This window comes from Balaenoptera acutorostrata, chromosome 1, assembly GCF_949987535.1.
Source record: "Balaenoptera acutorostrata chromosome 1, mBalAcu1.1, whole genome shotgun sequence".
Classification (NCBI taxonomy): Eukaryota; Metazoa; Chordata; class Mammalia; order Artiodactyla; family Balaenopteridae; genus Balaenoptera; species Balaenoptera acutorostrata.
This window is the reverse complement of record NC_080064.1, coordinates 163,506,219-163,531,893: the sequence shown is the minus strand read 5'-3', so window position 1 is coordinate 163,531,893 and position 25,675 is coordinate 163,506,219. Positions and strand designations below refer to the sequence as shown.

General features: G+C 39.8%; 1 protein-coding gene across 10 annotated transcripts in view; it reads left to right on the top strand.

Moving 5' to 3' along the window:
* The window catches only part of LOC130707327 (cyclin-Y-like protein 1), a 293,323-nt gene that overhangs the window by 102,466 nt on the left and 165,182 nt on the right, over positions 1 to 25,675 (top strand). For 8 of the 10 annotated variants that reach the window (XM_057541382.1, XM_057541368.1, XM_057541355.1 and 5 more), the window contains 2 exons: positions 792 to 1,207; positions 24,991 to 25,107. In XM_057541382.1, the coding sequence (XP_057397365.1) occupies positions 792 to 1,207; positions 24,991 to 25,107 (533 nt within the window). The remainder of the gene's footprint in view (positions 1 to 791; positions 1,208 to 24,990; positions 25,108 to 25,675) is intronic. The other 2 variants (XM_057541388.1, XM_057541379.1) reach the window with 2 other exon arrangements.

Here is a 25,675-nt window from a genome sequence, read left to right as displayed (position 1 = left end):
AACACATGTACATATTTATTAATCAATGCTGGTGATCATTTCACTGTTTTGTGGGCTCTAGGAAATAATCCTTAAATATTGGCTAGCATTTTATCCTTGATGTCTTTCTGTATCGCTAAATGTCTAGGAAATAGAGCAATTTAATTAAAGAGGCAACGTGATTGAGGATATATTCCCTGTGTGTCTTAGATCAATAAAAGACACAGTTATGCTTATGGAAGCGTGCTGACAAACAGTAATTACAGAGCTGAGGAATCATCTGTTCGGTCTTGACAATAAAAGTTTAGTTCTGCTCATAATAAAATGACTGCAACATCAGAAAATGGAAGAGAAAAGTAGAGTGAGGATAAGGGTAATTTTAGAAGTGATATGGACTTTGCAAATTACTCCTCTTCTGAGGCTAAATTTAGAATCTAGAGAGTTGATTTAGATATTGACAGTGGTTCTTGAAGAGAAAGGTAAAACGAAAGGAACTGGATCTGTTAGAGCTTTTGTTTATGGCCTGTCTGGGCACTTTGATGTAACCCTGTCACGCCCTTATGCTGATTACCTTGTTGTAGAACAAGAGATATTGACTAGAGAATGATGTGTAGTCCCTAGTTCTTATGCAGCACTCTCAAAGAGCAATGTCTTTAACGTATGAATTCTTCTCTCTTTTTTTTTTTTCTCCTTTCGATCTTTTTTTTCACTTTCTCTATTTTTTCACCTTCTCTTTGTTTCTACCTCTTTTGGTATCTGTGTTTGACACTCTCTCCTCTTTCTCTCTCTGTTTGCACCTCCCTAAACCTCAGGCTTCTCTGCAGAATGTCAAACAAAGATCGACACATTGATTCCAGCTGTTCGTCCTTCATCAAGACGGAACCCTCCAGCCCGGCCTCCCTGACGGACAGCGTCAACCACCACAGCCCAGGTGGCTCTTCAGACGCCAGCGGGAGCTACAGTTCAACCATGAATGGCCATCAGAACGGACTTGATTCGCCACCTCTCTACCCTTCTGCTCCTATCCTAGGAGGTAGTGGGCCTGTCCGGAAACTGTACGATGACTGCTCCAGCACCATTGTTGAAGACCCCCAGACCAAGTGCGAATACATGCTCAACTCGATGCCCAAGAGACTGTGTTTAGTGTGCGGTGACATCGCGTCTGGGTACCACTATGGGGTAGCATCCTGTGAAGCCTGCAAGGCATTCTTCAAGAGGACGATTCAAGGTGAGTGAGGGTTGCACCTGGCGATACCCACCCTCCTCCAGCCTCATGTGATGGTTGGTTGGTTGGTTTCCGTGGTTCTGGCCCTTGTTAGTCAAGTTGTGCATTCTTAATTCTATCTTGAGTACAAAATAGAAATAGATGAAAATAGATAGTGGAGGGTTTGTAGAATAGACTCCCCACCCCCCCACCCCCCCATCCCCGCATATGCTCCCTATCAATTCCGCGTTTACTATCAAGCTCTAAAGATGGAATGATAATAAGCTATGGGTGGAGTTTGAAAGAGCACAGCTGTTATTAGAGCAGTGGGGGTCTGGATAGCCACTGAACCGATGCGCACTGGACAAATAGTGCTTTTACCTCTTCTGTTCTTCGTATAGCTGAAATGATAAATATTTTAGACCAGTGGTTTTCAAAGTAGAGTGTGCATCAAACTCGCCTGGAGAGCTTGTGAAAATGCAGATCACCCACTCCCAGAGCTTCTGATTCATTAGATCTGTCTTGGGTAGGGGGTCTGAAAATTTATATTTCTAACAAGTTTTCAGACGATGCTGATGCTGGTCCAGGAACTACACTTTTGAGAATCACGTCTCTAAACAAATTTAATTTTCTACGCCCTTCCTTCTTTTCCTGTGGTTGGATGTACTTTCCCCACCTTTTTAATAAATTTGTATGAAAAAGCTTCCAAACTGTACCAAAATATAAAATATGCTTCCAACGTATGTAAGACATACCCAAACCTTTATAGATCTCCGGATTTATAAATAACAATATTATTTCCCACCGAAAAATGTAGAAAAACATGACTAAAATTTGTATGTGACCCTTTAAACTAGGAATCCACAAATACAAAACTCAGCTCCTTTTCAAAGCTATAGATATATATCTTACAGAAAATTACATTTCACTTGTTTAGATCCTTTGTGATAGATACACTTTTGAAGAAAATAGAGGAAGGAAAGAATCATTGTTTATTGAGGATCCCCAGCACACCAGTGATTGTATTCTGCTCTGCTCCGTGGTTTACAAAGCGTATCTTCTGGGAATGTCCTGGCAGTCCAATGGTTAGGACTCCACGCTTTCACTGCTGAGGGCCCGGGTTCACTCTCTAGTCAGGGAACTGAGATTCCACAAAGCACGTAGCATGGCCAAAACAAAAATACCCAAAATGTATCTTCTTAACCAGTTATAGATACAAGTGTGTTTTCCCTCATGTCAGTGGTTCTCAACCTTGCAGGCTCACAGGAGTCACCTGGAGACATAAAAAAAAATACTGATGCCTAGGCTCATACCTCCAAATTCAGAATTAATTGGCCTTGGGTGCAGCCAGGGCAAGCGGGGATTTATGAAAGCTTCCTAGTTAATGCTTCATCTAAAGCCGAGGTTAAGAACCACTGCACTATACTGTGCTGTGTTCTGTGACAGTGCTTTTGAAAGTGTGGCCGCTCTCAGTATCACCAGGGAATTTGTTAGAAATGCAGATTCCCATCCTTCATCCCAGATTACCTCCGTCAGAATCCCTGGGGGAGGGCCCAGCAATTCGTGCTTTGCCAAGCCCTCCAGGTGACTCTGATGCTCACCCGAGTTTGAGAACCACAGCTCTATTACCGTGTTGCTGCTGATTTACCGCTGACAACTCTTCTTTGTCGTCTACTGGTCCCTTGTTGGACATAACTGAAATCAGTTTAATAACTGTGTGACATGCTTACTGGTTTTTAAAGTGCAAAGGAGATGATGTTTGTTAAACTCTAATCCTTCTAAATGTTTTAACAAAAGGTGATTCTGAACCCCTTTATGAGCACAGAGAGTAATCTTCTACCCTTTCCTTTTACGAGCATGTGGGCGGGCAAGTCTTTTCACCCAGTAGCACTGAAGATCAGTGATTGTCCTGAGTGGAACAGGTGGTACCATCTCCCATTGCTTTTGTGCTGTCTATTACATAATCACTTCCTTGATGTATGGCTGATGAATACACAGTTAAAGAGTTAAAGTGCACAGTTGTTCAAGATATCATAACTCTTACATAATAGAGTGGATCTATCAGCCTAATCTTTTCACGGCCTTTCATAGTTTTAACGGAAGAACACAAGCCAAGTTAGTGTGGCGTATGTATGAATTACCTAAATATTTTAATAGCTGTATCTTCATATTTAATTGATCACCATAGCCATATTTTATTCGCATTTTCTTACAAAAATCCTTCATCCACTGGATCTTTATTTTCCTTCTTCTCATTTATAAACTGAAGGCGTTAATACCTACCTCAAGGAATGCTTCTGGATAAAGTGAAATACAAAATCACATGTAAAGTGAGTAAATAAACAATGATGATCTGTATGCAAAGCTTCCTCCCACTTTGGGGCATTTGAAAGTATCTCTTCAGCCTACTTACTAGATTGCAAAACTTGAGAATGAAAACACACTTCAAATCTTCGGGTTCCTACCACCCATTGTCCAACAGTATTAGAATATGGATGCTACAGAACATCTCAGATTTAAACTGTTAGTAATTTGGTTTTGTTAATTCAGTTTACACAGCTCGGGGTCTAACTACACAAAGATAAGGGAGTGTTTGGGGATAAATTAACAAACACTGTGTACGCTGGTATAAGCAAAATGGTCTCAAAATGAAAATCACTCCCATTTACTCAACAAATATTGACTAAAAACCTACTGTGGGCCTGGCACTGTGCTGGCCTGAGTTTCAGCTTAGCAACACTGTGTGAAAGCTTGGTTCCCAAAGGTTTGTGGATTGCAGTGAATTCCTCCTATAAATGTTTCCTGCTTTGAGGGAATACCAAAGTTTTTTGTTTTGGGAGGGGGGGGATTGAAACAACGTGGTCCTCAGTATGTTTTCCAAAGATAGGACAACTATGTGAAAACATTTCCTGACAGTTGTTTAAAAAAAAAAAAAAAGAAAAAGAAATCCTATCGCTTAGCTATTAATAGCCGTGCAATAGTTACTTACCGAGCGATCCCTGGAATAGAACAATTGCACTTCTATCGCTGATTCTTCCTTAGGATGCTGAAATGCTACCCAAAGCCTCACAGGGTGAACCACAGGGTGATTCTTGGCATTGATGTATAGTGCTCAGTTCTACTCCATATTGGAGACAGCAACTTTCAAGGATTTTGAGCAGCAGACATGTCACTGTCCGGATTAGCACTCTGGGCTTGCCCACCTGGCTGTGCTTGTAGCTGGCAGCTGGGTGGCACTCCTGCTGCCCTGCTACCCTGCTAGCTACATCAGCGGGCATCACGCCGTGATACTCACTTAGCCCCCAAAAAGCAGTGAGGCAAATAAAGGGATTAAATTGTGAAAGTGTAATGTAATAATTAGGGCGGTAATTGTAAGGGAGATTGGAACGGCCCCTCCTTCCTCTGGCCAACTAGTGATAGCGATTCAACTCGGAAGATGTTGAAAGTGGCCGAATCTGTTGCATCATCACAGATGCTTAGTCTGATGTGGAAGGGACCATAGAATCCATTCTCATGCCTTGAGGCAGCATTGCAGCCAAACTCTCCTTGACCGATGGTAGTCTTTCCCTTCCCTCCCTTAAAGCTCTCCTGCAGAATGAGAAAGGATTATGCAACTGCCCTTAAGAACAAGTCTTCCCACCATCTCATAGCCGCTATGGCCAAGGGGGTAAGTGTGGCTGCCTGGTTCTGGTCTCATTGACTTGACTAAGGGACATATATATTCAAAGCCATAGTCATGGGAATATTTCCTCTTTAGAATTTTTATTTCTTGTGATAATAATTTAAGATTGGTTATCCAATATGCAATACATTGTAATAGTTGGACAAAATACTTCTTAAATTTAGAGCCAAAAGAACATATATTCAGAGCGCCTCTTGCGAAAAGTAATGAGAATTGTTCTTTTCAAAGCTGAATGTGGTATTCTAGTTGCGAAAGGCAATTAATCATAAATTTCAGTGAAAGTCAACCAGAAAGGCATATTTTATTTATTGACTGTTTCCAAGTTATCATTGGAAAACTATTGAATTAGGTCAACACTTAAGTAAAAGTCAAAGTTTTGGAAGGTTTTAGTTTGCTTTTTTCTTTCTTTTCTTTTTTTTTCTGACCAAAAACTTTTTAGAGGATTTTGACTGTTCTATCATCCCACAGGGTTACAATGGCAGCAATGATTTCATTGTCATTTTCTAGGCTTATTAATTTTTGTGTGTGATATCGTTATTCTGATTTTTTTTTCTAATTCTAGTTTGGCCTTAATTCATAAATGAGTGGGAACTTCTGTGGGTTTTTTTTTGTGGTACCTTCTCATTAAGAGTTTTCCCTGGATTCTTATTAAGGAGGTAAGAGAAGGAAAATATCTTTATATCCCCCCAAAGTCAATATATGTTTCATTATTTAATTCACAAAACACTAGCCCCGTGAAGTTTTTATGTCTATTTAAGAATATGGAAAATAAATTGTATATATTTATTAATATAACCATTTCAACCGTTCATTCTTGTGCTAGAAATATGGCATTCCCCCCTCTTTTAAAAAGGATATTATATATTTTAAAAATAGGAGATTATTTTTTTTAAGATATTCTTTCTAGCATGGGTTTTGGATTCATATAAAACCAGGTCCAAGTCTTAGCCACTTACCTGCTGAGAGGCCATAACTTCTCTGTGCCTCCCTTCCCCAGGTGGTAAGGATTAAATGAAGAGACTATCAAAGCACCTGGCCCATAGTAAGGGCTCAATAATTGATTGACTCTGGTTGATACTGGCAGTATGACTGGACTATTCAAGCACGGGGTGGTTCAAATACTCTAGGACAAATAGATGTCTTTGATGCTAAACTAGAAGGACCTGTGAGCTTCTCAGCTCACAGCTACCCCCCTTTTGCTCTGATAGTAAACTTTCTCTCCCTGTAGCCATTTTTCACAATAGTGCCCTTTTATATTAGAGGGCATTTAGGTGGGCCGATTGGAAATTTGATTGGTTTTATATAGTTTTTTTGGTTTTGTTTTGTTTTGTTTTTTGACTGTGCTGCTCGGCTGGTGGGATCCTAATTCCCTGACCAGGGATTGAACCCAGGCCCTCGGCAGTGAAAGCACCGAGTCCTAACCACTGGCCCACCAGAGAATTCCCCTGGTTTTATGTAGTTTTGTGGTGATCTATTAATTTTTTTTTCTGTGACTGTGGATGGGAAACTAGGTTAATCAGAAAGGGAACCTGAATCTTATCACTTGAGTAAAATATCCCAATTAAGCTTTGAATATGGGATTCAGGAAATAAAAAAGCAGAATGTCTTTGCAGCGTGAAATCTAGGAGGGACCATCATGAGAACCAAGTCCACTGCGGATGCTCGTGGGACCTGAGAGAGTGTACACCCACCTATTGTGTATGTAAATATGTAAGCGTTTGTAAATTAAGATAACAAACTGCTAAGTCAAATATGTTCTGTTCTCTTATTTGACAAATACGCCTTCACAGTGGCCTGGGAGGCTAGCTTGGCGTTTTTAATTCTTAGACTCTTAGGAGTTTTGTGTCAGAAAGAGGCAGTAGAAGGAGAGCCAGCTTTTAGCTTGCAGCCCAGCCCATTTCTCTTCCTTCCCCTCTGCCTTCCATCATGTCTGGTACGTAGTGTGGACACCCCTGCCCCCATGTCCAAGGCCCATCCACCCCTTCCTAACAGCTGCACCTTGACCACGCACAGGCCTCGTAATGTGCCCTCTGGCACTGCGGTCCAGCCCAGGCCATCTTTCAGAGGAGCGACCCAGGGGAGAGGGCCACGCAGGTCCTGGAACGGGGTTTGTAGGGGCTTATCCTGGGAATTCAGGAGTCCCGGGTACTGGGGATCATGCGGTCCAAACGGGGCTTGTGTCCTTAGCCTGTGGAAGGGCTTGCACCATGATACTTTCTAAAGCCCAGGGCTTTCGGGTGGGGGGCCCTCCTAGTCTGAGTCCAAAGGTGACACTGATAAGAGCCTAAATCTCACCTTAATCATAGGGCATTAAGAGGAGGAAGGCATATGCTCAAGGTGAATGGGCACAGTCTATGTGTCTGCTATTTTCCACCCTGAATTGTTGACTCCTTCCTGAAGTAGACGGCTTAGTCCTAGAGGACCTTTCCTGGATGTAGCATTTTCTTTGCCATCATGTGCTATTTTAGTCTCAGAATAGAATATTTGCAGCACTGGCGGAAATAACTTACAAATGGAGTGTCTGTACATCATATGAACCTTACCAAGGAAAATAATAAGGTATTATCTGTTCAACTTAAATAGCATTTAGAGAAAATAACTATCCCGGTTTGTATGTAGCATCTTCAAAATGAATATGTTCTAAAATTAAAATTCAAAATAATATGGAATTGTCTAAATTGACTTAACAAATCTCATTGATTATCAGTTTGGATGCAGTGTTAAATTAAATACTGAGGTGATATTTTCAAAAGAAATATTGTCTAAACCTCATTTGCTTTAACTCCGAGCTTGCTTTTGTTATGTTTAACTGACTTGTCCACTTTTCCTTGCATGTGATGCCAATTTTGTCTGAGTTTTTGAAATGCATGAATGTTGCCAAGTTATCAATGAGAAATATTATTCTCCTGCTACTTTAGGTGTTAGCTTCAGTGTTTATTTTAATAGTAAAATTTAGTATTGCAGGCTTTCTTTGTGGGTAAAGAATATGTATTATGCGAATTGATATTTTAGGAAACAGCACAGTTTACAGTTTGATCTCTCTCAGTTTTGACTTAGTGGACCCACTTCTCAGGATAAATGAGTAGTGATTCCTTTTTCATGGTTTGTTCTGACCTTTAGGAATTGGCCTAAATTGTCATCACTTCTGAGGTTGTTGAAGAGCTAATGGTAGCAAAATTCTTCTGTAAAGGACCAGAGGGTAAAACAGAGAGTAAATATCTCAGGATCTGTAGGTCACATGCCTTCTCTGTCATGTACTCAATTTTGGTTTGTTTTATTTTTTAAGCTGTTTAAGAATATAAAAACCACTCTGAGCTTGAGGTCATACCAAAACAAACCTAGGGCTAGATTTGAAGGCTGGCCCTAGTTTGGGTAGCTGCTAGACTAAAACACCCTCACTTCATCTTCCTTGTAGGCAACAATGACTGCCAGGATTTTCATATCAGAGGACTTTCTGGACAGCTTTGCATGCATATCATTTATTTAAATTGAAAGCAAGGTCTCTATCGTGATGATATTTTTTAGCCTATTATCTCAGTTTTCAGAATATTTTTTTTCCAGGAATTAGAATTTTCTAGCCTCTTTTCACTGTTCACTATGACATACACATGTGTGTATCAGCCAGTTAATCAGAAAACAGAATCAATGTAAGTGAAAATAAAGTAACATTTAGAGTCACTGACAAAAAGTTGGATCTTGGTTGTATAAAATAAGAGTGATTAATTTTCAGAGATTAAATTGCATGGTTGGTCTTTGATCAGGGAAAAGAAAAGAGAAGAAAATGTAATGTTCCCCACTATTTTTTTGTCCTTCAGATGTTAGGAACTCACATTTGCAACACCAGCATCTCTGGTATCATTTGCATGTTTATTAAACACATTGCATTATGTTACTGTATTTTGAAAGTCATTTAAAATCAACATATTTTAACCTCCTGAAAGGGTATGTTGTCCAGTTGGGTGACAGTAGATAGGAACCTATCCCATGTAAGGGGTATATGCCAGTGGCATTCAAGGAGGAAAAGAATTTGCAATGAAACTTTTTTATGCCATGGTAAAAAGTCCAACTGTAGTTCACTGTCAAATTAGTGAGATTGGATAATTAGTCAAGTTAGGCAGACACAATTCACTTTCCTAAGCAATATATTTGCAAAACGAGTGACCCTCTCTTCTACTGTCTATGTTATTTCACAGTGGTTGGGAAGAAATTATAGTATGCATTTTATGATCCTCTGGTAAATGATATTGCATTTATTTTTATTTATTAAAAAAATGTAGTAATATCGCTAATTCTTAAAAGTGCAATAGTTACAATTAATAAAAGGACAAGCTTGTTAGTAATTTTTTTAAACTTAGTTCTATTTTCACACTTTAACTAAATTTCTAATATATCTGTAATATTAGTATATTCTCCATTGACTCTACTCTGATACGGCCTACGTTATAGAATCAAAAAAAATACGAATGTTATTCTGGATTATCTTTACACATGCATACTTAAGAGGCTATGCTCTCTCTCTTTTTTAAATTTCTGTGAAGTTTTTTTTCTTAAATAAAACCCTCTGTACTCAGAAAATAAAATCCATTTCCCATGGTTCACCTGAGCCAGTGTCCTCAGAAGTAGCAGCCAGGAAGGAAAGGGACTCCCAGGTGCTGATTGTAGGTGGAGCTGGCGTGAGAATTGGTGCCCTCTGTGGTTCCACTGTCCTGGTCCACCTGCGCCATCCATACTTACCTGTTCCGGATAAAGTCATTTTCTTACGGGAAAGGAAGCACGTGCATTGCCATTTCCTCCAGGGAATTTGTTGGCGAGTAATTCTCTTTTCCTAGCCTGGCCCAGCCTACCACTGGTCAAATCCACAACCTCTCCCAGCACTCCACACCAGTTCTTCCAGCAAATCACTGGTGAGAAGAAAGTTTGTGTTGTTCACATGCTCAGGTCGGAAGGACTTCACGGATCAGTTCCAATTAATTCTTTAAAAAAACCATTTACTTTCTCGTCTGTTAGCTAGGTGGATTTTTGCATCTGTGATGGGACTTCTTCGGTAGTAGGGTGTGGCTGATACTTTGCCTACAGACAGCTGGACTTGCACCCAGGTCACCCTAGTGTTATCTGATGACTGTTTTGATGAAGAGGCTGGAGGCTGTCCTTTGATAACAAGATGAACTCCCAAGAAAAGGTATCAGTACCTCTCTTAACATTCTAATAGCTTTCATTCTTTCCTCTTGGTTCTCCCTCACTCAGAACCAAGCCCTGACAAATAATGCTGTTTCGTTCAGAGAATAACCAATAAATTACCTTGTTAGAATGGCTACCGTCTACAGAGCGTCATATTAAATGCTTGAGCGCAAATACTAGGAAAGATACATTGTACTTCATATTTTTCAAAGTGCATGCTTTAACGTATGTTAAAGTAATTACATGATAAAATCCTTCTTCCCCTAAATTCAGAATTGGTTCTGGCTGAATCCAGTTAGGATACACTAAAATGTTCACCCTAAAGGTAGGAAAGAAAACAAAAAAATCGAGTGATGAGAGTTCTGCTGTCTGAAGTTCCTATTGGTGCGAATGTGGGTCACTTTTTTGGGTAATCAGTTGCAGGAGTATATGTCTCAATATGATTTGAATCCTGAGGATTTGTTACTTGTTAGAATTCAGGTTTTGGAAGCTGTGAGACAGGTTGTGAGGAATGGCAGGGTGGCGTTCAGTGGCATGGGTCAGAATTTTTTTTCTTTACTGGTAAAGCCCAAGGCAATGATTCATTTTTCTGATAATTACTTGATAAATTTAGATAACATCATAGAAGTGATAAAGTATACACAGGGCATTAATTAAGTTTCTTTTGAAGTTGCTTTAAGTTGTTGGGATTCAACAGGCCTGGTCATTGGAGTTCTCTTATTACACCATTTCAGAAGTTTTACCTGAAAGCAAAATTAGGTAATGGATGCTGGTAAAGTATTCTGGTTTATACGAAAAGTTAATATAAGTTTATATGTAAAAGAAATGATGTTCCAGCATATTTTTTATTTATTTTATTTTTTCACATCTTTTTCTTTTTTGGCCGCACCATGCGGCACGTGGGATCTTAGTTCCCCGAACAGGGATCGAACCTCCACGTCCCCAGCATTGGAAGCGTGGAGTCTTAACCACTGGACCACCAGGGAAGTCCAATTCATTTTATTTTTTATTGTGGTAAAAAGCATAACATAAAATGCACATAACATAATATATAAGTTAAAATTTTCCATCGTAACCATTTTTAAGGGTACAATACCTTAGTGCTAACTATATGCATATTATTGTACAACAGATCTTCAACATTATCTCATCTTGCAGAAATGAAACTCTATACCAATTAAATAACAACTCCCCATCTTCCCCTTCCTCCAACCCCTGGTAATCACCATTCTACTTTCTGTTTCTATGAGTTTAACTACTTTAGAACCCCCTATAAACAGAATCATGTAGTATTTATGTCTTTGTGACTGGCCTGTTTCACTTAGCATACTGTCCTCAGTTCATCTATGTTGTAGTATATGTCAGGATTTCCTTTTTTTTCACAGCTGAATAATATTCCATTATATGTATAGATGTATACATCACATTTCCTTTTTCCATTCATTCATCAATGGACATTAGGTTGTTTCTGCCTCTTGGTTATTGTGACTAATGCTGCAATAAGCATGGGTGTACAAATATCTCTTCGAGATCCTGCTTTCAATTTTTTGGATAAAATACCCAGAGGTGGGATTACTGGATCATATGGCAGTTCTATTTTTAATTTTTTGAGGACCTTCCATATTTTTTTCTATAGAGGCTGCACCATTTTGCACCCCCACCAACAGTGAATGAGGGTTCTAATTTCTCTGTATCCTCTCCAATGCTTATTTTCTTTCTTTCTTTTTTTTTTTTTTTTTAATAATGGCCATTCTAATAATGAGTATGATGTGAATGTTTAAATATTTTTGAGGCGTTCTGGATGTTTCTCAAATTTGAAGTTCTAATCTTTCACCTGCCAATGCTTATCCATAAGTAATTACATAGGTGGACAATGTAAATAGTTGGTTTCATCCTCTTGAATTGAATACAATGCCTTTATACCAGTAATAGATGAAGAATTTGTTAATTTGTCATAATAATAATGAATATATTTGTTTTTAAAATGTGCCACACATTATTCTAAGTGCTTTACATTAATTATCTTATTTAATTCTTCCACCATTGCGTTAAAGCAGATACTACCATTATAATATTACTATATTATTTATAGATGTGGAACTTCTATAAAGTTCACAGAGAGGCACAGAGAAGAAATTGCCCAGACACAGTTGGGTCTCAGTCTGAACCCAGAGCCTCTTCTCTTAACCCCCTCATTACCCTGCCTTGTATATTTTAAAAGCTTTTCAAGCATTGAATAATTTTGGACTGAATTTTTCTTAAGAGATTTTAGTTCATGGGCAAATTTTTCCATTAAGTTGTTAAAATATAATAAAAAAGGAGAATTAATATTTTCAGTGATGATTAGATGATATTAAAGGTTTGTAAAAAGGAGGCAGCAGAAGTAAGTCTTAAAAATATCTAATTTTTTATCATTCATTTTCTGAAATCCCCTAAATATAAAGTTTGAGAGTTCAGCCCTTCAGTACCACCATATCAGTTTTCTGTCTCAGTTCCCTTGGATTTTATCTGCTGACACTCATTTTGCTACTAGATTTTTAGTTGCTGGTCTTAGGTTGGTCCTAAAAGTGTACACTCACCGCTGATAACACTTCCCAGACTCTTTCGTTCTTGATTTCAGGAGGGAAGAGGCTTATTTCTTCTCCTGTCCACTTACTAAACGTTGTGACCACAATAGAAGGCAGCTCAGAATCAATTTTTTTTTTTCTTATGATGAATACTAGTCAGAAGGAGTTTTTTTTTCTTTTAAGTGATTATATGAATGCATCTGGATGTTTATAGGAAAAAATTATATTCTTTGGAATTAACTCTTGTTTTATTTTGGTTTGAAAAAGTTTAAAGAAGCAGCCATATTTTTATATGTTTTTTTTTTTTTTAGAAGGGCATCACTGAGTCATCCTAGAAAGAAAACAAGAGAATTTAGTACAAGAAAATCTGGATTAATTTAAAATTTAGAGCTTGAGATCTGAATGCTTTAGCGTGAATCTGAAAGCATACCCTACATCTGCATTCTGATACCCATTTTCTTTCAGCGCATACTATTAACATAGTTTCCATTTGAGGAAGATCAGAGGCAAGTACAAGAATCTTCAAAGGAACGAATCTAGCCCAAGATTTTGTCCTTGACTGCGCCTGTATTTTTTTTCCCTCGCTTCCAAAGCGTCTGCACTGCTTCCTTGCTTCTGGAACACCCTCGCTGTCCCCAGAGTCCTCAGACTATGTTTTACGTGGATAACAATTTCAAATTTTACAAATATTTCAAGCAAAAGCCCTCCAACTCATCCTGCCACCTGTTCGTCTCAGTTTACTGAGATTTCTTTTTTTTTTTTTTGATGACTCCAATTTTTTTTTTTTAATAGCTACTTTATTTATTTATTTATTTATTTTATTTATTATTTTTTTTTGACTGTGTTGGGTCTTCGGTTCGTGCGAGGGCTTTCTCTAGTTGCGGCAAGTGGGGGCCACTCTTCATCGCGGTGCGGGGACCGCTCTTCATCGCGGTGCGCGGGCCTTTCACTACCGCGGCCCCTCCCGTTGCGGGGCACAGGCTCCAGACGCGCAGGCTCAGTAATTGTGGCTCACGGGCCCAGTTGCTCCGCGGCATGTGGGATCTTCCCAGACCAGGGCTCGAACCCGTGTCCCCTGCATTAGCAGGCAGACTCTCAACCACTGCGCCACCAGGGAAGCCCCGAGATTTCTTTTTTAATATCTGAACCTAACTTATAAGAAGCTACTTTACAGGGTTGTGAGAAAAAAAAAAAAAAAAGAGGAAATGATGGATAAGAGATTGTAAAGTATTTCTTATCATTGCAGCCTTTTGTCCACATGTTTTAGACCCAAGATCAGTAAACCAAGGCCCTGGGGGCCAAATCCACTTTGCTAAAGAAAGTTCTATTGGAACACAGCCGCACCGATTCTTGCGTTGTCTGTGGCTTCTCTCCTGCTTCTTCTACAGGAGTTGTACCAGACACTGAAGGACCTGCAAAGCTGAACTCTTGGCTATCTGGGCCTTTAAGAAAAAGCTTGTGGACTCCTGCTGTTTTATAAAGGGGTAAGAATTAAGTGTTTCCAGGAAGAGGAATCCTGACCCTGCCTCCCCTGGATCATCATCCAACAGGAAGAAGCCCCCCACTCTCCCCTGCTAAGTTTCCCTCTGTACTTTTCCTCCCTGAGGAGACGTCAGGTCCTTTGCTGACCACCCTTTCAGAGCAGACAGTTTAGGTGCCCAGGTTTTCTTTCCGAGAGGAGAATCTTCAGGCACACACGCTACACGGTCCGAGCTTTACTGGTTCTCCTCTGAGCTTCTCTGTTTTACTCTAAATCCAGCTGGCAGCCTTGTTGGCGTCCCCTGACTCTTGGGGTGACTAGTCATTACTCCTTTTTGAACGTTGGCTTATGCTTCTCCTAATGGTGCCTATTGATTTAACAGACCTACTACGCTCCTAGCCTTTTGGCTTCCTAGTGCCGGCCAGGAGGAATTCTCTGCCCAGCATTTCCTCATTTCTGGGCTGAGGCCCAGCACCGGGCCCTTCGCAAGTCCCTCTTGGCTCTTCTTCTGCATCCCTCTCCTGAGTATCGTTACCCTGTTGTGATGATGGTTGATAATCAAGGCTCACTCTGTATGAGGCACTCTGCTCAGTACCTTCAATACACGATCTCACTTGCTTCACACAGCAACCCCATGAGGTATCAACTGCTAGGTCCCATGACCACTTCATTTACAAAGGAAGTAACTCCAGGTTTAAAAGTTTGCCCCAACTCAGACAGAAAATGATAGAACTGGGACTTGAACCCATTTGACTCTAGCATCTTGTAATCACAGTTATATCACATTCTACAGTTTAAATATAGATCAATTACCATCACTTGTGTCAAGCAGGATTTCCCCAAATCCATACCAGCTTTGGAGGACATAGGTGGACACTTGTTGAATACGTGAACTTGATCCGGAAGGAAGAATCTAATACCAATGTCTCTTAGGAGTTCTGGGCACACTGGTAGCATTCAAGAACAAAGCACTTAGGGGCAGTATTAGGAAAGGGTATGCTTGTTTTGACTTGTTTAAGGTAGAAGGAAAATCTCAAGATGGGCATGAAGTCAAATTCCTCTTTGAGTCATTTGTTTTTGTCACATAGGGTAGGATCCTAATGCCTCCACACTTGTCATACGGACTTACTGTACCATTCGGTAATTGCCACTGCAAAATGCGCACATTGAAACTCTTTCTATCCAAATGGAGTGGATGCATTAGACTTAATTAGCATTTCTTCCTTTCACCAAGAGTATTATGTTAACAGAGCTTTTTTTTTTTTAATTGTATGTTTAAAGAGACACAGGCAGACTCATATCAAGGCTGTTTAAAATTTCTAAGTAGAGAAAGAGCACATAAGAATTGGAGTTGGATCCTGAGCACAGCAAATTTGGGGAGTTACGGTTAGCTCAGATATAACACCTTTCAGGTGGCAGTGGTCGTTTTTGAGCTCTTTTATGAAGACCGTGACACGATCCCTATACCATAGGAGCTTAAAGGCAAAGATGAAGTGTCTGCACACATCACATAGGGGATGTTTTCTACACTGCAAAAGAGCAGTAGCCCTTTCCAAGAAGATGTCATTGTCAAAGCTAAAAACGTTAAATTTCTGCATACCTTGATGAGAGAGATTTGTATTCTCCATCATTTTCATCAGTAAGCATTTTTGATTGTATACTGTTATTCCCTTTTAAATGCATTTCAAAGCACACCCTGCCGATTCTGGATTCTGAGTTTTTTCCGATCATGAACAATAGCTGTGTTTGGGGATCTATAAAATACATGTGTACAACCTGACACCTGTTGCTTTGGTGACACGGTTTGTTTGGTTTCTGTGGACTTAAACTGGTCACAAACCATAGTGGTACAGAGACAAGTTGAGGGATTTCTTTTTGAGGTGTTGAGGAATTCCCTTCTCCAAGAGCAACCCTATCCTCTCCCACAGCTGGTCTTGCACCACAAGTCTGACAACAGCAAATGACAATGCCAAGATCCACCCTATCCTACCACATTCCCAGGCATCAAAATTTCCTTTGCAACCAGCAACAGTAGCAGCAACAACAACAGCTACACAAAGCACCCTCTCAGGAGATAACGATTTCATTTTTCATTTCTGTTCTAAACAACACTCAGTTACAGCACTCAATTAATTTCTTTTGGAGATTAGAGTCAGGCGACATTGCATCTTAGTTAAGAGGAGAGACTTGGATCCAGAGTGCCTGGGTTTCAATCCTAGCTCTGGCGCTTGTAAGCTGTGTAATTCTGGGCATGTTACCTCTTCTCTCTGTGCCTTAATTCTCTCATCTGCAAAATGGGGGTTCATAGATGTAGAGCACATAGAAGAGTGCTCCACACTCTTAGTGTTTATTAGAGGTGTTGGTATGTAAGTTTTAACAGGTGCATTGAAAGAGCATTGGGCTGGTTGTCAGGAATTTGAGTTTTAGTCTCTTTTCTGCAATTAACTAGCACTTATCCTTGTAAAGAGGGTTGAGTGATCATAGATAAGTCAGTGCCCATCCACCTCTTTCAGGTCTACATAAAACCAGGAGCCTGAACCTACTGGAATTTGGGATTTGTTCTAAGTCTAATAGCCTAAAAATCTGTGTTGCTTTATGACAAATGGTATATTATTGGTGGGCTGCTATCAGTTATGCTCTGTCTAATTGACTGTACCTAGTTTATTTTTATGCGTACTTTGGAGCTAAACATTAAAATGAAGGAATGAGAAATAGGATCAGTAAAAATCAAGTGGACGGGTAATGAAACGTTCTGCTGGGGACTCCAGGGGAGTAAGTCCCCGTCCTCAAGGAACGGACAGTTGTACAGTTGGGACAAGAGGTGGGCAATTCACTAGACACATGTAATAAAGTGCCTTAAAGGCTAGGAGAAAAGTTCGCTTGAAGGTAAGTGCGAGATGAACTAGTTATACCCATACAGACCCCTGGACCCCAGTCTTGTGGGCCCTGGGAGAGCTTCATTGAAGAAATGATAAAAGAAGCACATCTAGGACCAGCAGGAAAGACAATGCTGCTTTCTAGAAACTGGAAGTAATTCAGCGTGGGTGTCAGACAAGGGGGTGGACTTGGGATAGGGGTAGGGATTGACCTGGAACTGCGGCAAGAGATAAGGCTGGGGTGAGATTTTGAAGAGCTTTGCAAATGCTTTGCCCTCAATTATAATCAGATTACACCCAGTGATGGGCAGTTTAACAAGCTCCAGGGAAGTGACAGGAAATGTTCATGAGGAGAGGTGGTTGATGTCTTGGAAATTCACTTCGTAGACAATTTGGTGCTTTAAAAAATGACTTGAGTTATTACACTTCTTCCTCTCCTCCTGGTATCTGTAAACTATAGCTGTGTACACGAGAGTTGTTGGCAAGACAAAATCCTCTCTCCAGTTCTCTGGGTGAATGGCATATTCATTCTCACACTCTTGCATAAATCTGCAGAAGACTGTTTTTATACTATTCCCAAACTCCACGCTTAGGTCTTTGAGTCAGAGTATTTCATAATGTTTCATCGTCGATGAAAATCTTACAGTGTTTCTTCCCTTTCTTCTCAGAAGGGAGAACAAAACTGTATATGATTTTAATACCTATATTCCATGTAATGCTTACAATGTTATAAAGCAGGAGTGATGATTCCTCTTTTGTACGTAAGCAAACTGGGAGTATGAAGGTGAAGTGACCGGTTTGAGTTCTGACAGCTAAGAAAGTGCAGAGCTGGAATTTGAACTGAGATCTGCCGCTTCCTTTCTCCTTCTTCCCTCACTTATTCATCCTCAGACGTTTTCCTGACCCATATGCAAGGCCGTATGCTAAGGATGGATATACATGGGCACACAAGAACTTTTTCCCAACTTCTCTTTGAGATGAACATGCACCGTGCTCAGTGTTAACAGTTGTGCAATTAAAGCAATAAAGGAGTGGCCATGTTTACAAGTTTGGGGGAAACTGAGGCAGGGTATGTCTTGTTTAAATTGGAAAAAAATTAAGACTAAATAATTCCTCCCCATTGTACAGCATTGTTTTCCTGCTAAATCATTGTTCACTGAATACAATGGGGAAATGTAATCTTGTGATTAGATACATGTATTTGCATGGAGGCAGTCAATGCTGGTACCCACTGTAGGCTCAATGGCCCTCCCAACACAGATGGCTGGAGGATGAAACCAGAGTCTGTGGTTTAGTCTCCAGTCACTAGGATTTATAAACCTGCCTGCTTGGAGAATTCCCTGGCGGTCCAGTGGTTAGGACTCTGAGCCTTCACTGCTGGGGGGCCAGGGTTCAATCCCTGGTCAGGGAACTAAGATCCCACAAGCTGTGTGGTACGGCCAAAAAATAAAAAAGAATAAAAAATAAATAAACCTGCCTGCTTGTGGGTTTTTTCCTGATCTTTTTCCCTTAAAGGCAAAGCATCATCCACTCGCATTTGGGAGCAAGGCCTGATCTTCACTGTGAAAAGGCAGTCATTTGTGCCCACATACTTTTAGGGCTCTTGTAAATTGCTTTTGTGATGATCAGAATTTAATCCAGTAGAACCTTAAAGAACCAAATATCAAGTGACCTTTTCTAGACCCGCCTGTCTCCCACCTCATTTTGTAGAGGGTTAGAGGGGCAGCCAAAAGGCAAAGAATGTGAGGCTCTGGCATAACCCTGTGTAGGAAATTGCTTTGCTGAGAGCCCGGTGTGCCTGTTAACCGGACGTGGCCCTCTTCCCCCACCTCCTCCATCTGCCACGTCTTAGAGCTCGCAAGTGGGTGGGGTCCCCTCGGTTGCCTGGGGCTGCCATTCCTTGTCATAGTCTGGGGCATCTTCGTTGAGAACTTGAGGCAGATTCTTGAAATATCTTCAGTGATGGCAGTTCTTGGACCTTTGAGGGGAGATTTAACATTTCGTAATAGACAGCCGTCGTTCGGCATCGTGTCTTGTATTTGGCCAGTCAGATATTTTGGGTGAGTATGAGCAAAGTGTCATTTGATTCCTTCCCCTGTCTGCTTTATAGCTTTGAAATAACTCTAGTGGCAGTTTGAAAGAAGTTTCAAAAAGTATTCAGAGCATTCTTCTGGGAAGAGATATAGCGTCCCTAAGTAACTTATTTTGAAGTCTAACTTTGGGTGCGTTCTTTGAAAATAAAATAGCATCCTTTACTTAAATATGCATTGATAGAATTATGACTTTTTTTTTGCCACAGGTATGTAATGAGTTATTATCTCACATTATATAATCCCGGCTATAGATACTGTTATTTTCTATTTCAGGTAGAATGAGGAGAAAGGAGCTAGAAACAAAGGAGCTTTAAACACAAAAAAGAGAAGAAAAGGAAAGAAAGGGAAGTTGTATCACTGTATGGAAAAACCTTTACTACCATACAGTAAAGAGAGGGCTTTCCTTCTTTCTTTTTCCTGCTTTTGGACACTTAAAACAAAAATACTACAGATTACTGCCTTCATGTTTTTAATGCTCTGTAATTGTGTACTGAGGCGAATCCCATTATTTTTAAATCACTTCATGTTGGAAAACAATTGGATAAACCCCACTTGGAGTGCCCTTGGGTCATCCCAAGCCATTTGGTTCTGTTAATAAAATTAAAACAATTGGGGGAAATAGACAGATGCTTTCAAATTGGCTTTAAAATTATGATGTCTGTATGTATGAAAAAGAGGACAGCTCTTGGGAACTACATAAAGCCCAATGCTTCATTACTATGTGCAAGAGATGTGAGTCAGAAGTAAAGATTTGACATATATTTTTATTTTGAGATGCCGTGCTAATTTACATCATTCAGCCCTTTCACTGCTAAACTGTAAAAGTCCATTAAGTGACTGAAAGGAATATACAAATTATCCACTGGCGCTCCAGGCTGAAGTTTTACATACACCCTGTTAGTCTATCCACCAGCTAGCTGCAAGATTCTATTAAGCAGTAAGTGAGAGGATTATATTGCCCTCAAACTGATTGTACAGAAGACTCTGCAGTCAGTCATCAGAGCCCAGGACCTTCTGAAAAGACGCCAAGAGATATTATAACTTGCTCTATCATGATTGTCAGCCTGGTTAAAAAACCCAGAGCTTCCACGTGGATCTGGTTCCCTCTGAAGCTGAGCTTATTTCCCCAGCTATTGACAAAACTAGGAAAATTCCAGTCGTGTCATCCACGGCTGCCCAATTCAGTCCCTGGTGCCTTATAACAAACGTGGCCCAGAAAATAGCGAGCTATAATCCAAGAAAACTCCGTGTCTGAAATGAGAATTCTAGGCTGTGAACAATAACTTCTGCATTCCCCTGAATGACTGTCCAGTGTTAACATTCCAGAAGCCGGCAGTTGCTACTGGAAATATTTTTGCCTGTTTCCTCTTGGTGAATCGAAGGAAAACAAGTGCCCCATCGAGATCATAGGGTCTATTGGGAGAGTGTCTTAGAGCCATTATCAAAATAGATGTAACAGTGTTGCCTAGGTGCTTGGGGCAGCATATTTTTAGGATAAAATGCTCTCTTCATTGAATAGAAAAAGCACCAGGGAAGGTTTTTCAAGGGCAGAATCTTTGTAGACTCTGACATGAATCAAAGACTGTTGGGTGGGTGATCACAGCCAACAACAATGAACTAAGGAACTCAGTGGGAGGGTTTGGAAATTAGAGAGGTTTTCCTCCAGCCAAGAAGTTCTTTAGAATGATGTTGATTTGTTTTTCAAGGTATAAACCAGTGTTACTTAGTGAAATCAAGGTTATCTTCCATATATGTCAAGACAAATTTATTGAAACAGAACATTTGGCAGAAGGATGTCAGATTCATCGTAAACCATGTCTATATGCTTAGCTGAAAATCTATCATTTATGAAAATACTCAGGACCAGTGTATTTTCTTTCCATTCACAGCGAAATTTTTATAAGAATGTGGTGTTTTTTTCTATAGCTTGGGGAAGATTCCTTTACCCCAATGTAGTCATTTATTCATTTTTTACAGCACAGTTCAATCATTTGCTCCTGTGTGAAGAATTCACTGACTTTCCAAAGCACACTCTCAGCAGCTGTGGGGATGCATCCGTGTACACGGGTGTCTGGTGCTGACTTGAATCCAGAACCGTTGCACTGCACACTCAGTTGTATTGTGATTTGTTGACATGTCTTGTCTCCTCTGTAAAACTGTAGATTCCTTAAGAGGCAGGGACTTGCTCTTTCTTTCCCAGCCCTGCACGTGTACAAAATGGTAGGCTTATTGATAAGCGTTGAGGATTCAGCTATAAATGAGACAGAACTCTGCCCTCAAGAACTCATCCTAAGTCACTATTAAAAATTCTTCTGCCTTTACGTATCTCTTTGTCATTGAAGAATTATAGAATGTAGTGGTTAGAAAGGAAACTGGAATCCTTCTTTATATGTGATCTAAAACTCTCATATGGCAATTTGACAATTTCCCTTCTGTTTCTGAAGAAATATAAAAATCTTTAGACAGTCATTCAGAGAAGGGGCGTCTATAGATTCAGCTGCTATAATTGAATCACTCCTGAGTGTTTTCTGCAACATGGCTCCAATTCTTAGGGCACCCATTTTGTAAATGATAGTAAGTGTTATGATAAGATAAACATTAAATAGCTCTTTTAGTGCCACCCATCTGTATTTTCATATTTTATATTACTTTTATTCTTATTTATATCAAGATGTACTTTTATTTCCTTTAAAACTTCTTACAGTTTTGTTTTGGTTTTTTTTCTCTTTTCACACTTAACTCCCCAGAAACCTTTGTATTTTTCTATTTTCTCCTTGATAAGCTCTCCTGGTTTTGCCATGGATTTCCATTTTTGTCAAAGGTGTTTTTGTAAGGTTTTGAAAAATTAACTAGATTTTCTTCTACTTTTTTTTCTTTTTAATTTGATTTGTGGACTGGTTTTCCTTGTGTTCTTCATTTTGCTTCCTAATGGGCCATCTAGCTCACCTGACCTTGTGGACAGTACTATGTGACAGCATCATAATTGATGTTCAGAAAAATGACCTTGAGACACCAAAAAATATCACGTAATTTAAAATGTATTATTTTACTTATATACTACTTTTGGGTGGAGGATTTCTATTCCGCATAAGCAATAATCCTTGCCTCCAGGATCTGACCATCTCATGGATAATATGCACGTGAAAAGGTATAAAAGAATCTGGCACGTCTGTATATGATGAGAGTACCCGAAAAGATATGAGAACCAAGAAATCATTTTCTGCTAGGGTGGTTTGAGAAGTTTTCATGAAAGATTTGAATGGAATTTGAGTTGAACGTTGAGCCTTGGAAGTAATTTTAAGAAGAAAAGAGGGGCAAAGATAGATCATCCTCAGAGGGACGTCTGAAGGACACAGCAAAAACTGAATAAATCAAATTGGTGCATCAGGAAGTTCATATAAGGTAATCATTGTAATGTTGCTGGAAAAGTGGATGAGAGTCACATGGGGCAGGGATTTTGTGGGCTAGGTGAATATTTTATGTTTATTCCAGAGGCCATAGGAATCTATTGATGTTTCTTAAAGTTGATTTAACGACATGATCAAAGCCGTCATAGGAAGAGGAATATGATCGTGGTATGCAGTGTGGATTAGAGGGGGACGGGACGGAGGCAAAATGCCCAGTTAGGCGATAACTACCATAGTTCAGGTGTGAGCTCACACAGGCCTCATTTAGGGGCCTGTCAGAAGGGCCTTGTTGCGAAGGATGAGGATATAATGTTCAAAGAAGAAGAGGAACTGGTTTGAAAAGGAAGGTGATTATTTTGTGTGTGTGTGATGCTGGGTCATCCCAGTAGAAGTTTCCAGCACTGGGTTAAAAGGGATGGGGCAGGGGAACTTGTGCTCATGCCTTGATACTAGAAAGTGAACAAATGATGACTTCGTATTGACTTTTGAGGAACAAAAAAAGGGAAGTAATGCTGTTCGGAAAACATTTTTTTTTTTTCTCTTTCTAACTAGTTATTGTTCCACTCTTCCTGAGAAAGCAGAGGCTTGGGTTTCTTTTTACATAAGTATAAGGAGAGCCATGTAGAGTGGAAGGATCTGGTAGTCGAATACTAATTAACCCCTAGAAAATGACTAGCAACACTCTCTTGATGCAAAATAAATTTTCAGTGAAAATCGCAGTGAAAAATCATTCATCTAAAGTTCAGATTCTAAATCCTTTTATTCTCAGCCGTGACCCAGCCAGTTTGGTTCCTTTGACTTATCCTTGGTTTTCTGTGAGTGTAATAATACAGTAACACAATAATATCTCTGAGGAAGGTGATGGTGTGTGCTTCTGTTGATGCAATTAATATTACTCTTAATATTTCACCTATTATGTTAAAAAGTAGGTGCTTTTATTATTATAAATACCCTGAATTAGAATGCTAATTTAGTCAATTTTGATAGGATTATCTTAAGTTATAATGCACAGGCTTTTTTTTTTTTTTTTTGAAGCCATGCATACTTAACCAGTTCTCCGTAGTTAAGAGTGGTTAGGTATTACTTCCTGTTGAATTAGCAGTTGCTGAGTAGTTGAGTCTTTGTACAATCCTGCAATCCACTAATGTGATATTTAATGAGGAGACATCAGTCTGGAGAAAGGTAGTCAATATAAATCAGTGTTTACAAAGTGTGATTAACTCTGAAATATTTCATCAATGCTGTGGTCCCAGGCAGACTCTATGCTAATTACTAGAATCTGTGCATGTTTCAGGGGACTTGGATGGACCCTGGGTATTGCAAACATGGAGCAGCAAAATTGCAATTATGCTCGGACCGTCTCTGATGACAATTTATGCATTTGGTGTGATGACCTCCCCCTTCCCAAGAGGGCAATAAACAGAATGCATTTTCATTAAGATACTAATGCACTTAATCACAAGGGGAAAGGGTTAGGAAGTAACGAAAGACCTTCAAGCACTATGTGACAGAGCTGATAGGGGAGAGAGGCTTTATTTTAAAGGCAGCTTCTCTACAAAGCTGTAGGCAGCCCCAGAGCACTTCCCACACATAGTCTTTGGCACTAATTGAAAAATTGCAAGTTAAAGTTTGGATCTTCTGGCGACATCCTTATCACTTCAAATGTGTTGTTACTAACGTAAATGATGTAGACTGTAATATTAAAAATATAATTTCATAGCAGTTTATTTTGATTTATAGCACTTCCATGCAGCTTGAGTGTTTGGAATTCATTATGCAAGTAATTGAATAAACATGATGATGATGATGGTGATGATGGTGGTCATGATGGTTGTAATGAAGATGGTGATGATGATGGTTGTAATGAAGATAGTGATGATGGTGGTGATGGTGATGATGACGGTGGTGATGGTGATGATGGTGGTGATGATGGTGATCATCATCAGTAAACATTTTCCAAGAGTAAAATTGTATTGTAAGGCTCTGGTAAGTGATGAAGCGAGAACCATGTAACTTCAGTCCCTGCCCTCAAGGAGCTTACTGCGCAGTCCCAAATTAGCCTGCTGACCATTTTTCACATTGAGATTTGTACTGTTCAGTGTCAGAGAGACAAAAAGTCTGATGCATCAGGGCATTAGTAACCAAAAGAAGTCCAGGATGGATGGTACTGTAATACGGTTTTGATGTTGGTGTTTTTATGGAAATAATCCGCTGGGAAATTTCTTTCGGATCCTCAAATTCTGGAAGACCGCTACTTTGTATGAGTGGATGAAGCATAATTTTAAAGGCTGATTTTAAGCTTAATCTTTTGAAGAGCTTCACCATATATCTTCTCATTATTTGATGCATCTTCAGCGGTTATAGCGAGCATCTGGCTTCATATTTGTGACATCCTCATGACTGCCGTTGACTTTTTTTTGAGGGAGGACGGCAGGAGTAGCAGAGTTGGTGTTGCCTTGGGGATGCTAGGGTTGCCTGGGTCTTGCAAATCTAACAGCTTCTTTTCTTAAACTCTGTGTTTTAGGTAATATAGAATATAGCTGCCCTGCCACGAATGAATGTGAAATCACAAAGCGCAGACGTAAATCCTGCCAGGCTTGCCGCTTCATGAAGTGTTTAAAAGTGGGCATGCTCAAAGAAGGTAAGGCTGTGTGCTAGTGCTCCTGTACTTTAGGCTGGGGGTGTGGGATGCACAGGGAATTACAAAAATATTAGAGAAACCAGGCAACTCTGGGGTCACAGTAAGTATCCTGAATCTGATAGCAGAATACTCCTCCTTTATACCCGGACTTGCTGATCTCTCGTGGCTAACTGCTTGACATCAACAGGAAGGGACAAGGTAGGACACATCTGATGTGTAGCTAAACCCACCAGGTATGCTTGGCAGTTCGGGTTCTTTTCATCTTTACAATTTGCAGAAGGCAAAGGATGAAGGGTAGCCAAGAGGCTACTGTCATTGTCTTTTTGCTTTCTTTACACTACTAGGTCTACAGAGAGATCACCCCATCTTTACTGAGGTATAACTGACAAATAAAAATTGCGTATTTTTAAGGTAGATGACCTGTATTTCATTAATATATATTGTGAAATAATTGCCACAATCAAGGTAATTAACACATCCATCACTTCATATGGGTACCGTTTTCTTTCTTTTTTAAAAATTCATCTTAGGTTTAAAGCACTCTTTATTCTTCTCTAGTCTTTTCTTT